General features: G+C 37.7%; 1 protein-coding gene across 1 annotated transcript in view; it reads left to right on the forward strand.

Annotated features, from left to right (window-relative positions):
* Positions 1-7,459: 7,459 nt before the first annotated feature.
* LOC121416892 (condensin-2 complex subunit D3-like) overlaps positions 7,460-13,413 on the forward strand; it is a 53,416-nt gene continuing 47,462 nt past the window's right edge. The window contains exon 1 of the mRNA XM_041610419.1: positions 7,460-7,548. Within this exon, the coding sequence (XP_041466353.1) occupies positions 7,479-7,548 (70 nt within the window). The 5' untranslated portion in view covers positions 7,460-7,478. The remainder of the gene's footprint in view (positions 7,549-13,413) is intronic.

Raw genomic sequence — 13,413 nt, forward strand, 5'->3', positions numbered from 1 at the left:
TAAAATTTATCAGAAAATATTATTCGGCATTTCACTCACCGTCGACAGGTTCCGAGGTTCCGAGTATAATAGGGTAATTTCAATGACAAAGAAGCTGATTGGACAATACGTCAGACAAACAAAATTACCATATCTAAGTGACCAATGGGGCGCGGTGTCGCTTTTCTGAGTCACAGGGTCATAGGTGGGCATGTGTCGGGTTTCATTATTGCTTTTCAAGGGTGTATGTTAATGAGGAGTATATAAATAGATCGTGGACATATATATCCTGGGATATAAACAACACAATAACTCCCACACTCTACCCTATCACTGGTAGATCAGCGTGAGATCAGCATGTTTTGGCAAATTGCTGAGCATATTTCATACTGGATTTAGATTATGTGCAACCGTGTATGAGTGGATAATAGGGCGAGGGCGCGGTCGCCCCCCCCCCTCCCGGGCCTTAGCCTATAAATAGGAAAGATAGCAATGCGATTTTTTTTCTTTCTTTTTTTACTCTTTTCTATGTCTGTTTTACCCACTCGCGATCGCCCTCTCCCGAAATTCAAGCAGGCTTAATTAGGGCCTAAAATTGTTATAGGCCAGCTATATATAATCGCCCCCATTCGACCGTCTGTAAAATGCCCCCAACCCGGTCGCTTTTTATTATTATCTATTATTATTATTATTATTATTATTATTATTATTATTATTATTATTATTATTATTATTATTATTATTATTATTATTATTATTGTTATTATTATTATTATTATTTTTATCATCATCATCATCATAGAAAATAATCCATTTTGATAGTGAAATGAAAATGACCGAACATGTAACATACTTGTGTCGGACTCTCAACTGGCAAATCTCAATCGCATTAGAAGTTTCCTTGATAAGCGTTGGAGCGTTGTGGCCCAGTGGATAAGTCTTCTGACTTTGAAACAGAGGGTCGTGGGTTCGAATCCCAGCCATGGCGTAATTTCCTTCAGCAAGAAATTTATCCGCATTGTGCTGCACTCAACCCAGGTGAGGTGAATGGGTACCCTGCAGGATTAATTCCTTGAATGCATGAGCGCTGAGAGGCAGCTCGAGCTAAAGCCGGGGTAATAATAATAACAACGCGCCTCGGAATAGAATATTTCTAGATAGATGGCGCTATATAAATGCCTATTATTATTATTATTATAAGGACACATGTCATTAGGGCTCTTGTGCTCTCCAGGCTGGACTATGGTGGTTGCTTGCTGTAAGTAAACAGGAACTTGGAAGGGCTTGGAAGACTTCAACGCCTTCAGAACAAAATGTGCGCGATTAGTCTGTCAAAAACCCAAATGGTGTCATGCTACCCCCCTTCTAAATTAACTACATTGGCTACCTGTTTCTGATAGAATACATTATCGAATACTTGTTCAAACCTATAAGTCTCTGTCAACCACACTACCTTCTTACATTTCTTCATTGGCAGCAACAAAGATCTACTTACTCTCTTCGTTCTATAAACAGGCCGGTTTCAACTCCTTTCAATCTCTTGCCCCCGTCCTTGGAACAAACTCCCTCCATCTCTTCGAAACCTCTCTTCTCTTAACCTCTTCAAAAAACATCTCAAAACACATTTATATAACCATAAACCTTAACTTGTCTTATGCAATTAACAGCGCTTTGTATCCTTTGGAAAAAGCGCTATATAAATCCAATTATTATTATCATCATCCTCATCATTTTATTGCAAACCCAAAATATACAAATGCAGTGTTTTTGTGAGGAAAATTCAGATTTGGGTGTATAATTTGGTCAAGTTTGTATAGTGGCTTTAAAACACACACACACACACACACACATAGCGCGTTTTGAGGTTTGACATGTGACCAAAGACAAAATACAACGTGTTTATGGGACTTCATTAATGCCATGGTCACATTATACGGCGGCCGTATAGGCGAGTCGAAAACAGCCGTTTTAGCATTTTTTGTCCAACTTAATATAGGCGGTTTGAATCAAAAGTAATACAACGGCTGTTTTCGACTCGCCGTACGGCCGGCGTAGAGCAAATGTGACCAAGGTATAAGTCCCATGCATCATTTACTTTTTGCGGCGCCCGGCAGCGCAGGATCACTGACCATACGGCTTAAAGCGATACCTCACTCACATTTCCCATACAGACACTAGCGTATATGAGGGGCAGGGGAGCAGACCCTTGCAAGGGACGTATCCCTGCCCCCCTCCCTGCCCAGGACCAAAATCCAATTGAAACCAGTTGGATTTCCAACTGGTTTCAATTGGTTTCAACTGGTTTCAATTGGTTTTAACTGGAATTTAACAATTTCCAGTTGAAACCAGTTGGGCAACTGGAAATCCTTACTGGAACCAGTTGGGTAACTGGAAATCCTAACTGGAACCAGTTGGGCAACTGGAAATCCTAACTGGAACCAGTTGGGCAACTGGAAATCCTAACTGGAACCAGTTGGGTAACTGGAAATCCTAACTGGAACCAGTTGGGCAACTGGAAATCCTAACTGGAACCAGTTGGGCAACTGGAAATCCTAACTGGAACCAGTTGGGCAACTGGAAATCCTAACTGGAACCAGTTGGGCAACTGGAATTTCTAACTGGAACCAGTTGGGTAACTGGAAATCCTAACTGGAACCAGTTGGGCAACTGGAACTTCTCCTAACTGGAACCAGTTGGGTAACTGGAAATTACTTCCAACTGGAAATGATTTCTAACTGGAACCAGTTGGGTAACTGGAAATCCTAAATGGAACCAATCGGGTAACTGGAGATGACTTCTAACTGGAAAGATGGGTAACTGGAAATGAATTCTAATTGGAACCAGTTGGGTAACTGTAAATAAAACTGGAACCGGTTTGGTAACTGGAAATCCTAACTGGATCCAGTTGGGTAACTGGAAATGATTTCCAATTGGTTTCCAATTGGAAATTTTCCAGTTACCCAACTGGATCCAATTGAAACCAGTTAATTTGCATATTTTCTGCCAGTGTGCACAAATTAATGTTTTTATGAGATTCATCATAGTTTACAATATATCTGTTGATTTTTGTTAATTTGAAGTACCACACTTTTTTAAGATAAGTGTTTGGAATACTTAGCAGTGAAAACCATGTTCATAAATGTTATAGATTATAATTAGAATAGATTAAAAGATAATTAGTACACCACTAACTGTTACCAAATTGCATCAAATAAAAATACATATATTTGAAGATCTTCCATATAAATATGTACATATGAAAGTCTGTATTTTATCAATGCCCTTTACATTGGTATATACAGGCATAACACTGCTTCTGGTTTGACATGAGCAATAGTTAGTGCAAGTGTTAATTAATTTGTAACTAATTAAGTTCATTCCAACTGGAAGTTCCAATTGGATCCAGTTGGAAATCAATTGGTTTCAACTGGTTCCAGTTGAAACCAGTTGCCTCCAATTGGTTTCAACTGGAACCAACTGAAACCAGTTACCTCCAATTGGATTCAACTGGTTTCAATAGGGAAATTGGAACAACTGGAACCAATTGAAACCAATTGCCAACTGGTTCCAGTTGCCCAATTGGTTTTAACTGGAACCAATTGGCAACTGGTTTTCAATTGGAACCAGTTGTTCCAATTTCCCTATTGAAACCAGTTGGCCAACTGGTTTCAATTGGTTTTGCTCTAATTGGTTTTAACTGGATTTTGGTCCTGGGTGACGAGTCACAAATGGCCCCCACTATGAACTTGAAGACATTTTTTCTTCTTCTTCTTCTTTTTTTTTGCTTGTCATTTTTTTCTGGTGCAAAATGTCCTTTACATGCGGTTGAAGACCTTTTTTTTGCTTGCTTGTCAAATTTCTTGGCGGACGAATTTGCCCCCCCCCCCTTTGGAAAATCCAAGGTATACGCTACTGCATACAGATCAGTGCATTTCTCCGTACGGTGGCCGTACAGCTAGTCGAAATCGGCCATTTTATCTTTATTTTATCAAAACCACTTGTTTTTTCGACTCGCCGTATAGGGAAAATGTGAAAGGCACACACGTATTAAGATTTTAATTCTCCATAGACTTATGTGTTAAAAATGAGATTCGAAAAACTTACTCGCCAAAAATGAGCCTAAATAACCATCCAAACGGCTTTACAATTTGGTAGTTCATCCAATATCCTTCAAGCGCTAAAGATATGAAAAGGGGTTCTCGGATCGCGCTACAGGGGCTCAAACCCTGAGTCGACAGACTATATACAAACTTGGTTGCAGTCACAGTGCTCACAGGGTTTCTTGGGCAACTAATTGAGTCCCCCCCGTTTGAGAAGCATAATTATAAATTTGTAAAAAAAAATGCAAAGAAAACAGTTGTGGGCCCCGGCCCTCTTTTGAACTTTAAGACCCTTTCTTTTCTTTTTGCTTGTCAAATTTATTTTGCTACAAAAAAACAATAAGTTTTGCTTGTCAATTTTTGTTTGGGTACGAAATATCCTCCATTTGTGGTTGAAATCCTTTAATTTTTTTCTGAAGCCCCCAGCCCACCCGGTTCCGCGGCCCCTGTTATATTATATATCATCCTTTTTATTTTCCTTTAATTTCCGAGTCTCCATATTTTTTTCTTTGTCGTAATTTAAAAAAAATTATTTTCATTGATTATTATCATTTTTTTTTTTTTGGGGGGAGCATCGACTGTTTACGGCCCCAAGCGCCGTGTCCATCGCCACGCCACTATGTTAAAGGTCAAGTCCACCTCAGAAAAATGTTGATTTTAATCAATAGAGAAAAATCAGAAAAGCACAATGCTGAAAATTTCATCAAAATCGGATGTAAAATAAGGAAGTTATGACATTTCAAAGTTTCGCTTATTTTCAACAAAATAGTTATATGAACGAGCCAGTTACATCCAAATGAGAGAGTCGATGATGTCAATCACAATTTCTTTTGTTTTTTATTGTTTGAATTATACAATATTTCAATTTTTACACAATTAGGGCCTCCTTGCCTGAAGCACGAATGGAATTCCATGTGTTCAGGGAGGAATGAAACTTCATTTCACATGACTATGACGAGAAAATAAAAATATTTCATAAATCATATAATAAAATACAAAAGAAATATTGAGTGAGTGATGTCATCATTTCCTCATTTGCATACCGAACGAGATGTGCATATAAAGTGTTTTGTGAAATGAAGCGAAACTTTAAAATGCCATAACTTTCTTATTTTACATCCGATTTTGATGAAATGTTCAATGTTATGCTTGTTGAATTTTTCTCTTCTTATTCAAATAAAATTTTTGTTGGGGTGGACCTGTCCTTTAAGTTCACTATAGTTTGTAAATCATCATGGTTACTTTATTGATGACATGTATGTTTAATTTGCAGAATTGAAATAAAGTAGAACTTGAACTTAACCCACCGCGCTGTCCCAAAAAAGCATAATGTGCCAAAAAATACGAGGGGGGCAGACATGGCGTATTTTTGCATTATTCATAAACAGCTACGAGCGAGTGAAGCAAACAAACAAAATTAATGTCTGCATGAGCCTTTTGCAATATTATACCAAATCTCAGTTTGAAATATGTCACATTAGGGCACATATACACTGCCTTTTCCCTTTCCTTAATTTTCTTTCTTTTCTCCGTTTTTTTTTGGGGGTCCTCGGCACTTGAAAGAGCTTGGGGATCCGTCCATTTGCCCCCTTCCCACTGATCTGCCCTCTCAGTGCCCCTCCCCTGTGCAAATAGCGAATTTGAGGTGTCGCCTTCTATATATATTATGCACGCACACGCGCGTTTAACGTACCGTACGTACTGCAAAAGCGCGCGCGGGAAGCGCGTTTCCGTTTTACACCCTGGCGAAGGCATTTTCCGGAAAAGTAGCCAAAAAGCGACTAGTGAAGAGTCTACACACATCGCTGGTTGCATGCAGCGTGCGACACAGGCGAGTCCACCACACCGCATGCAATTTGCACAGTTACTGATCAGAGCACAGAGTTCCTCGGCACTTCATGTACAGAGAGAGCGGCAGTCAGGAGTGAAATCCGAACATGCTTTTGCAGTCGCGTTGTTTATGATAGTTTTTTTTTTCTAAAAATAAATTATTAACTAAATGAATAGAATGGCAGACAAAATCAAAATAAACAGATACTTATAATGGAAAGACAAATTGAAGTTTGATGGATTGATACACTTATAGCTGCCGAAAGATAGATATAGAAGACTGATAAATAGATAGAGACAAGATAGACAGACAGATAGATAGATAGATAGAAATAGAGAGGGAGAGAGAGAGAGGTGGATAGATAGAAAGAGAGAGAAAGAGGGGGAGATGGATGGATAGATAGATAAACAGAGAGAGGGGGAGAGACAGAGAGGTCGATATATAGAGGGAGATCGAGAGAGAAAGAGAGAGAGAGAAGGATAGATAGATAGAGAGAGAGAGAGAGATGTTGTAGATAGAAATATGGACGGACAAAGAGAAAGAGAGAAAAAAGACAGACAGATGCTAGAGAAGGAGAGAGATAGAGAATTTGAGAGACAGATAGATAGATGTTAGATAGATAGAAAGACAAAGAATGAGAGAGACAGAGAAGATAGACAAATCAACAGATAGATAGATACATAGATAGATAGATATATAGATAGAGAGAAATAGAGAAAGACAGACAGATGGATAGATAGAGATAGATAGATGAGAGATAGATAGATGTTAGATAGATAAAGAGGGAGAGAGACAAAGAATATTAACAAATTAACTGATAGATAAGTTAAAATATAGATAGATAAATAGATAGAGAGAATAAGAGAAAGACAGACAGATGGATAGATAGATAGATAGAGAGAGAGAGATATTAAATAGATAATTAAAGAATGAGAGAGACAGAGAAGATTATTAACAAATTAACAGATAGATACTCTAGTTAAAATAGAGAAAGACAGACAGATGGGTAGATAGATGGATAGAGAGATAGAGAATTTGAGAGATAGATAGATGTCAGATAGATCAAGAATGAGAGAGAAGAGCGACAAATTAACAGATAGATACTGTAGTTACATAGGTAGGTAGAGAGAGAGAAATAGAGAAAGACAGACAGATGGATGGATAGATAGAGAGAGATAGAGAATAGATGTTAGATAAAGAATGAGAGAGACAGAGAAGATTATTAGATAGATAGATACTGCAGTTACATAGATAGATAGAGATAGAATTTGAGAGATAGATATATAGACAGATAGAGAGAAAGACAGACATCAGCAAATCGGCAAGGCAAATGATCAAGGCAAACATTCGTATTGAACCTGGAAAGTATAAGCTCAGTTGCATTTGCAAGTACGGTATGTTCTGCGGATAACTTCGGTGCGGACTTTGGATCGCGCGCCCAGCTGATAATGTAAACAAACGAAGACGTAGACTCTTCACTAGTCGCTTTTTGGCTACTTTTCCGGAAAATGCCTTCGCCAGGGTGTAAAACGGAAACGCGCGCGCGGGAAATTTGATTGAGAAGGAAGATGGCGAAAGGACCGGAATCTAACGTTGCTGAACGCTTTGCAACTTTGGGTATTGAACTCTTAGATGAAGGTGAGACGATACTTAAAGTCAATTAGGAGATCTAGCGTTAGGTATTCCTGCTTAAGAGTGATGTTGTTTTTATAATTTTATTTCAAGATAACTTTGGCCTTTTTTATTAGCTGATCTGCTCTGGAACTTGGAAGACTCGGCAGCTGGTGCCGCTATGCGGTACGGTACGTGCACGACTGGCCCGCCGGCGCTCCGGGGCGACAATGTTTGGATTTTCCGCTCGTTGAAAAACAACTTTGACGTTTTCATTCATCACACGAATGTGAGGGAATGAAAAACGCCAAACGTTGACAGTATTTCTCCACTAATGAATTTCTTTTTTTAATGATTTAAGTTTGTTTTGAAAATGAATTGGAAATTATTTAGGGCCTATAAAAGTGTTTTTATCGCTTACCTCCAAGTCCAAGTATCAACCAGGTCCAGGATGCGCGTTTCCGTTTTACACCCTGGCGAAGGCATTTTCCGGAAAAGTAGCCAAAAAGCGACTAGTGAAGAGTCTACACACGTCGCTTGTTGCATGCAGCGTGCGACACAGGCGAGTCCACCACCGCATGCAATTTGCAGTTACTGATCAGAGCAAAAAGTTCCTCGGCACTTCATGTACAGAGAGAGCGGCAGTCAGGAGTGAAATCCGAACATGCTTTTGCAGTCGCGTTGTTTATGATAGTTTTTTTTATAAAAATAAATTATTAACTAAATGAATAGAATGACAGACAAAATCAAAATAAACAGATACTTATAATGGAAAGACAAATTGAAATTTGATGGATTGATACACTAGAAGCTGCCGAAAGATAGATATAGAAGATCAACTGATTATAGAGACAAGATAGACAGATAGATAGATAGAAATAGAGAGAGAGAGGGAGAGAGAGGTGGATAGATAGATAGAAAGAGAGAGAGAGAGAGATGTTGTAGATAGAAATATGGACGGACAAAGAGAAAGAGAGAGAAATGCTAGATAGATAATTTGAGAGACAGATAGATCATTAGATAGAAAGATAAAGAATGAGAGAGACAGAGAAGATAGACAAATTAACAGATAAATAGATACATAGATAGATAGATATATAGATAGAGAGAAGTAGAGAAAGACAGACAGATGGATAGATATATAGATAGAGATAGATAGATGAGAGATAGATAGATGTTAGATAGATAAAGAGGGAGAGAGACAAAGAATATTAACAAATTAACAGATAGATAAGTTTAAAAAATAGATAGATAAATAGATAGAGAGAATAAGAGAAAGACAGACAGATGGATAGATAGAGAGAGAGAGATATTAAATAGATAATTAAAGAATGAGAGAGACAGAGAAGATTATTAACAAATTAACAGATAGATAGATACTCTAGTTAAAAAATAGATAAATAGATAGAGAGAAATAGAGAAAGACAGACAGATGGATGGATAGAGAGATTTGAGATAGATAGATGTTAGATAAAGAATGAGAGAGACAGAGAAGATTATTAGATAGATAGATACTGCAGTTACATAGATAGATAGAGATAGAATTTGAGAGATAGATATATAGACAGATAGAGAGAAAGACAGACATCAGCAAGTCGGCAAGGCAAATGATCAAACCTGGAAAGTATAAGCTCATGCAGCTGCATTTGCAAGACAGTACGGTATGTTCTGCGGATAACTTCGGTGCGGACTTTGGATCGCGCGCCCAGCTGATAATGTAAACAAACGTAGACGTAGACTCTTCACTAGTCGCTTTTTAGCTACTTTTCCGGAAAATGCCTTCGCCAGGGTGTAAAACGGAAACGCGCGTCCAGGATACACTGCTGGCTAGCGACCGACGGGTTTCCATTCTCAGCCGTTCTCTGATTGGTCAATTAAGGCAGTGCGGTGTCTGTGTGGTCCGTGTGTACGTGTGTATGTGTGATGCGAAGCGTGCAGTACATGTGTTCACTGGACGTGAGGGCATAGAGTAGACACCCAGTCGTTTTCTTGATTTTAACTTTACAATAACAACGATCAGGGATAGGTTTATTTTGTTGCAGTGTGTGCATGTGAAGGATATTACAGCTCTTAATCAGCTGACTCTCTTTCCAAACTTAAAAGTGTAATGATAATTGCTACATTCCAATTATTTGATTTGTTTGTTTTAGAAAGGGTCTTTTATTTTTTACTCAGTCTATCAATCCTCTCATTGATTAAAGAGAGTCTTCACTTAATTGCGTTTCATTACATTAACAGAATGTCCACTGTAATGAAAATGGAAACATGCCAGTCAATTGACCAGCATAATGTGAAAATGGAAACATGCCGGTCAATTGAACGATATAATATGAAAATGGAAACATGCATGCTGGTCAGTTAACCATATGTTTCAGTGCATAATGAAAATGGAAACATGCCGGTCAATTGACCAGCAAAATGTGAAAAATGGAAACATGCCGGTCAGTTTACCATATGTTTCAATGTATGATGAAAATGGAAACATGCCGCTCAGTTTACCATATGTTTCAGTGTATAATGAAAATGGAAACATGCCGGTCAATTGACCGATATAATATGAAAATGGAAACATGCCGGTCAGTTTACCATAGTTTCACTGTATAATGAAAATGGAAACATGCCGGTCAATTGACCGATATAATATGAAAATGGAAACATGCCGGTCAATTTACCATATATTTCACTATATAATGAAAGTGGAAACATGCCGGTCAGTTTACCATATTTTTCAATGTATGATGAAAATGGAAACATGCCGCTCAGTTTACCATATGTTTCAGTGTATAATGAAAATGGAAACATGCCGGTCAATTGACCGATATAATATGAAAATGGAAACATGCCGGTCAATTTACCATATATTTCACTATATAATGAAAGTGGAAACATGCCGGTCAATTGACCGATATAATATGAAAATGGAAACATGCCGGTCAGTTAACCATATGTTTCAGTGTATAATGAAAATGGAAACATGCCAGTCAATTGACCAGCAAAATGTGAAAATGGAAACATGCCGGTCAGTTTACCATATGTTTCAATGTATGATGAAAATGGAAACATGCCGGTCAATTGGCTATATGTTTCAGTGTATAATGAAAATGGAAACATGCCAGTCAATGACCAGCGCAGTATATAACAGTATAGTGAAAATGGAAACATGAAAATGGAGACCTGCCGGTCAATTGAGCAATATAATATGAAAATGGAAACATGCCGGTCAGTTTACCATATGTTTCAGTGTATAATGAAAATGGAAACATGCAGGTCAATTGGCTATATGTTTCAGTGTAAAATAAAAATGGAAACATGCCGGTCATATGTTTCAGTGTATAATGAAAATGGAAACATGCTGGTCAATTGACATGTTTCAGTGCAAAAAAAATGTCAGTGAGTATGGGCGTTTGGTTTGCCTATAGCATATGATTTAATAGTTGTAATTATAATGTATTTTATATTGTTGATTTATATGGCAGGATGCTTAATGTCTGACAAGTTTACTATTGAAGGGACTTATCCATATCAAAAGGAACTTCCATGCTAATCCCCTTTTTAATTCTCATGAGACTATATAAATTCAATACATGAGTACAAGGGATTACCACGCTATTATTGTGTTAGGGTATTATCGTGGCTCGGGGGGGGGGGGGGGGTAGTGGAGAAGGCATATCAGCTGTATTTTAAGTTGTTTTAGTTTGATATGATGACATAAAGTGTAGTTCCCTATAGCTATATAATATATTTAAAGAAAGGTTTAATTCGGAATGTTAATGCCTTTTTTAAAATCAATTGTGTGTAGGCGGGAGGATATAACAAAGTTATTGAATTTCAAAGTTTATCAATATTTTGTGAAAACAGTATACTGATGCACATCGTCATGAATATTCATATTAGGTACGTTTTGTGGGCTGATGTCACGTATCCCCACTTGTTCCTTTTTCTTCAGTGTAAATTACATGAAATCGTAAATTCACTTTTTCATGTGATAAAATGCATGAAGATGAAATAAGTTGCGGCAAAATCCCGTTGTTTGAGTTCTTGGTAGAATGTTTTTACTATTTCATACCCGGGATTTCATATAATAAACGTGGGGATGTGAAATCATCAGCCACCCAGCCTACATGCCCAGAATATTTTGTAATTTTTTATCCAATTTTGAACCAATTTTCAGCATTTTATGCTCTGTGAATTTTATTCTACTGAGATATAAATTTTCCCAGCCTGCATGGACGAAAAATGGGACATATATTACTAACAGATTTGGATCTGGCAATGCAGTTATATTACAAAGTGATTTTTCTATCGAAACTGCATAGGGGCACGGTTTTCAAGGGGGGGGGGGGTGTTGACCATGCAAAAATTAAATCACAATCCTATGGTCATTTTTTACTTTTTATACACGGTTTTGGAAAAAGGTGGGGGCCGCCGCGGAACGGTTTTAAAAGTGGGGGGTGGGGGTGCTGACCATGCAAAAATTAAATCACAGTCCTATGGCCATTTTTAATTTTTTGTACACGGTTTTGAAAAAGGTGGGGGCCGCGGAACGGTTTTAAAAGTGGGGGGTGGGGGTGCTGTCCATGCAAAAATTAAATCACAGTCCTATGGCCATTTTTAATTTTTTGTACACCGTTTTGGAAATAGGTGGGGGCCGCCGCGGGACGGTTTTAAAAGTGGGGGTGCTGACCATGCAAAAATTAAATCACAATCCTATGGTCATTTTTAACTTTTTGTACACTGTTTTGGAAAAAAGTGGGGGCCGGGCTGAAGCCCCCAGCCCCCTCGCTTCCGCGGCCCCTGTTTACATATATGGTGCACTGATTTTACAGATTTCATTTGAAAATATGCAAATATATGTATTGTTATTTTATTATGAACCCAATAATTTTTCTCTTATCAAATTGGTAATTACTGAAAACAAATTTACACCTTCTTAACCCATGCAAAATGGGCTGGGGCATGATGCCCCCTCCCCCCTTCACCCCCCTTACATGAATGCTTGAGCACCTAGGCAGCCCAGCTAAAGCCGGGGTATGGCAGGGCCTGCTGAGAGAACAGTTTTTTAACTCAGTGAACTGGCCACCATGAATTATATACTGCTATCAATGCCCAATTCATCATTTGAATATATCCTGATTTTTTTTATCAGAGAATATGTTATACATGCATAGTTGTACTTGTATGGATTTATTTCTTTCAAAATACTGTAAGTATTATTATTATCTATTTGGCCATAAAAACATACAAAAATTGTACAATGCAATTACATAAATACAATTTGAAATTGAAAAATTAAATATAGATATAGTAGAAATGAAAAAGAAAAGAGTAAGAAAACGGTTTTTCCGTGGGCCAGGGCTCGCAAAAGTAAAATTCAGTACTATTGCCCAGAGGCATGCAAGCCCTCATGGAAAAACCGTTGAGAGAATATTGCACATTCGATATATAAAATTGCACATTATTAAAATTCAAATAAAACACATTGACAAACATTCTAAAAAGTATGTAACGCCAGGCAAGATACAGTAAAAGAAATAAAGACAGGTATTAGAAAGAATTTGAATACCCATGCCGGACTGATTAAGGAATGTTTGTAATGCTTAACATAATATAGCACAAAAATAACTTAGATTTGTGTGAGGTACTAGAGCCCGAAAAGCAACAATGAAATGAAATAAGGAGGAATGCCCTAGACAACAGCAAGAGCATGCCTCCACATTCCTATTAATAGCATATACTCGCCAGGCTCCAGCACCTAATACATAACACTCATAAAGACAACAAATAGTAAAATTACAGGAAACTCGCCTCCTTTGATAAAGAAAAAGAAGAGAAATTAAGAACTGCATAGTAATAATAATTTTAAAAATATAGTAATGATATTGATATTCTTAG

This window comes from Lytechinus variegatus, chromosome 6 (assembly GCF_018143015.1).
Source record: "Lytechinus variegatus isolate NC3 chromosome 6, Lvar_3.0, whole genome shotgun sequence".
NCBI classification, from domain to species: domain Eukaryota; kingdom Metazoa; phylum Echinodermata; class Echinoidea; order Temnopleuroida; family Toxopneustidae; genus Lytechinus; species Lytechinus variegatus.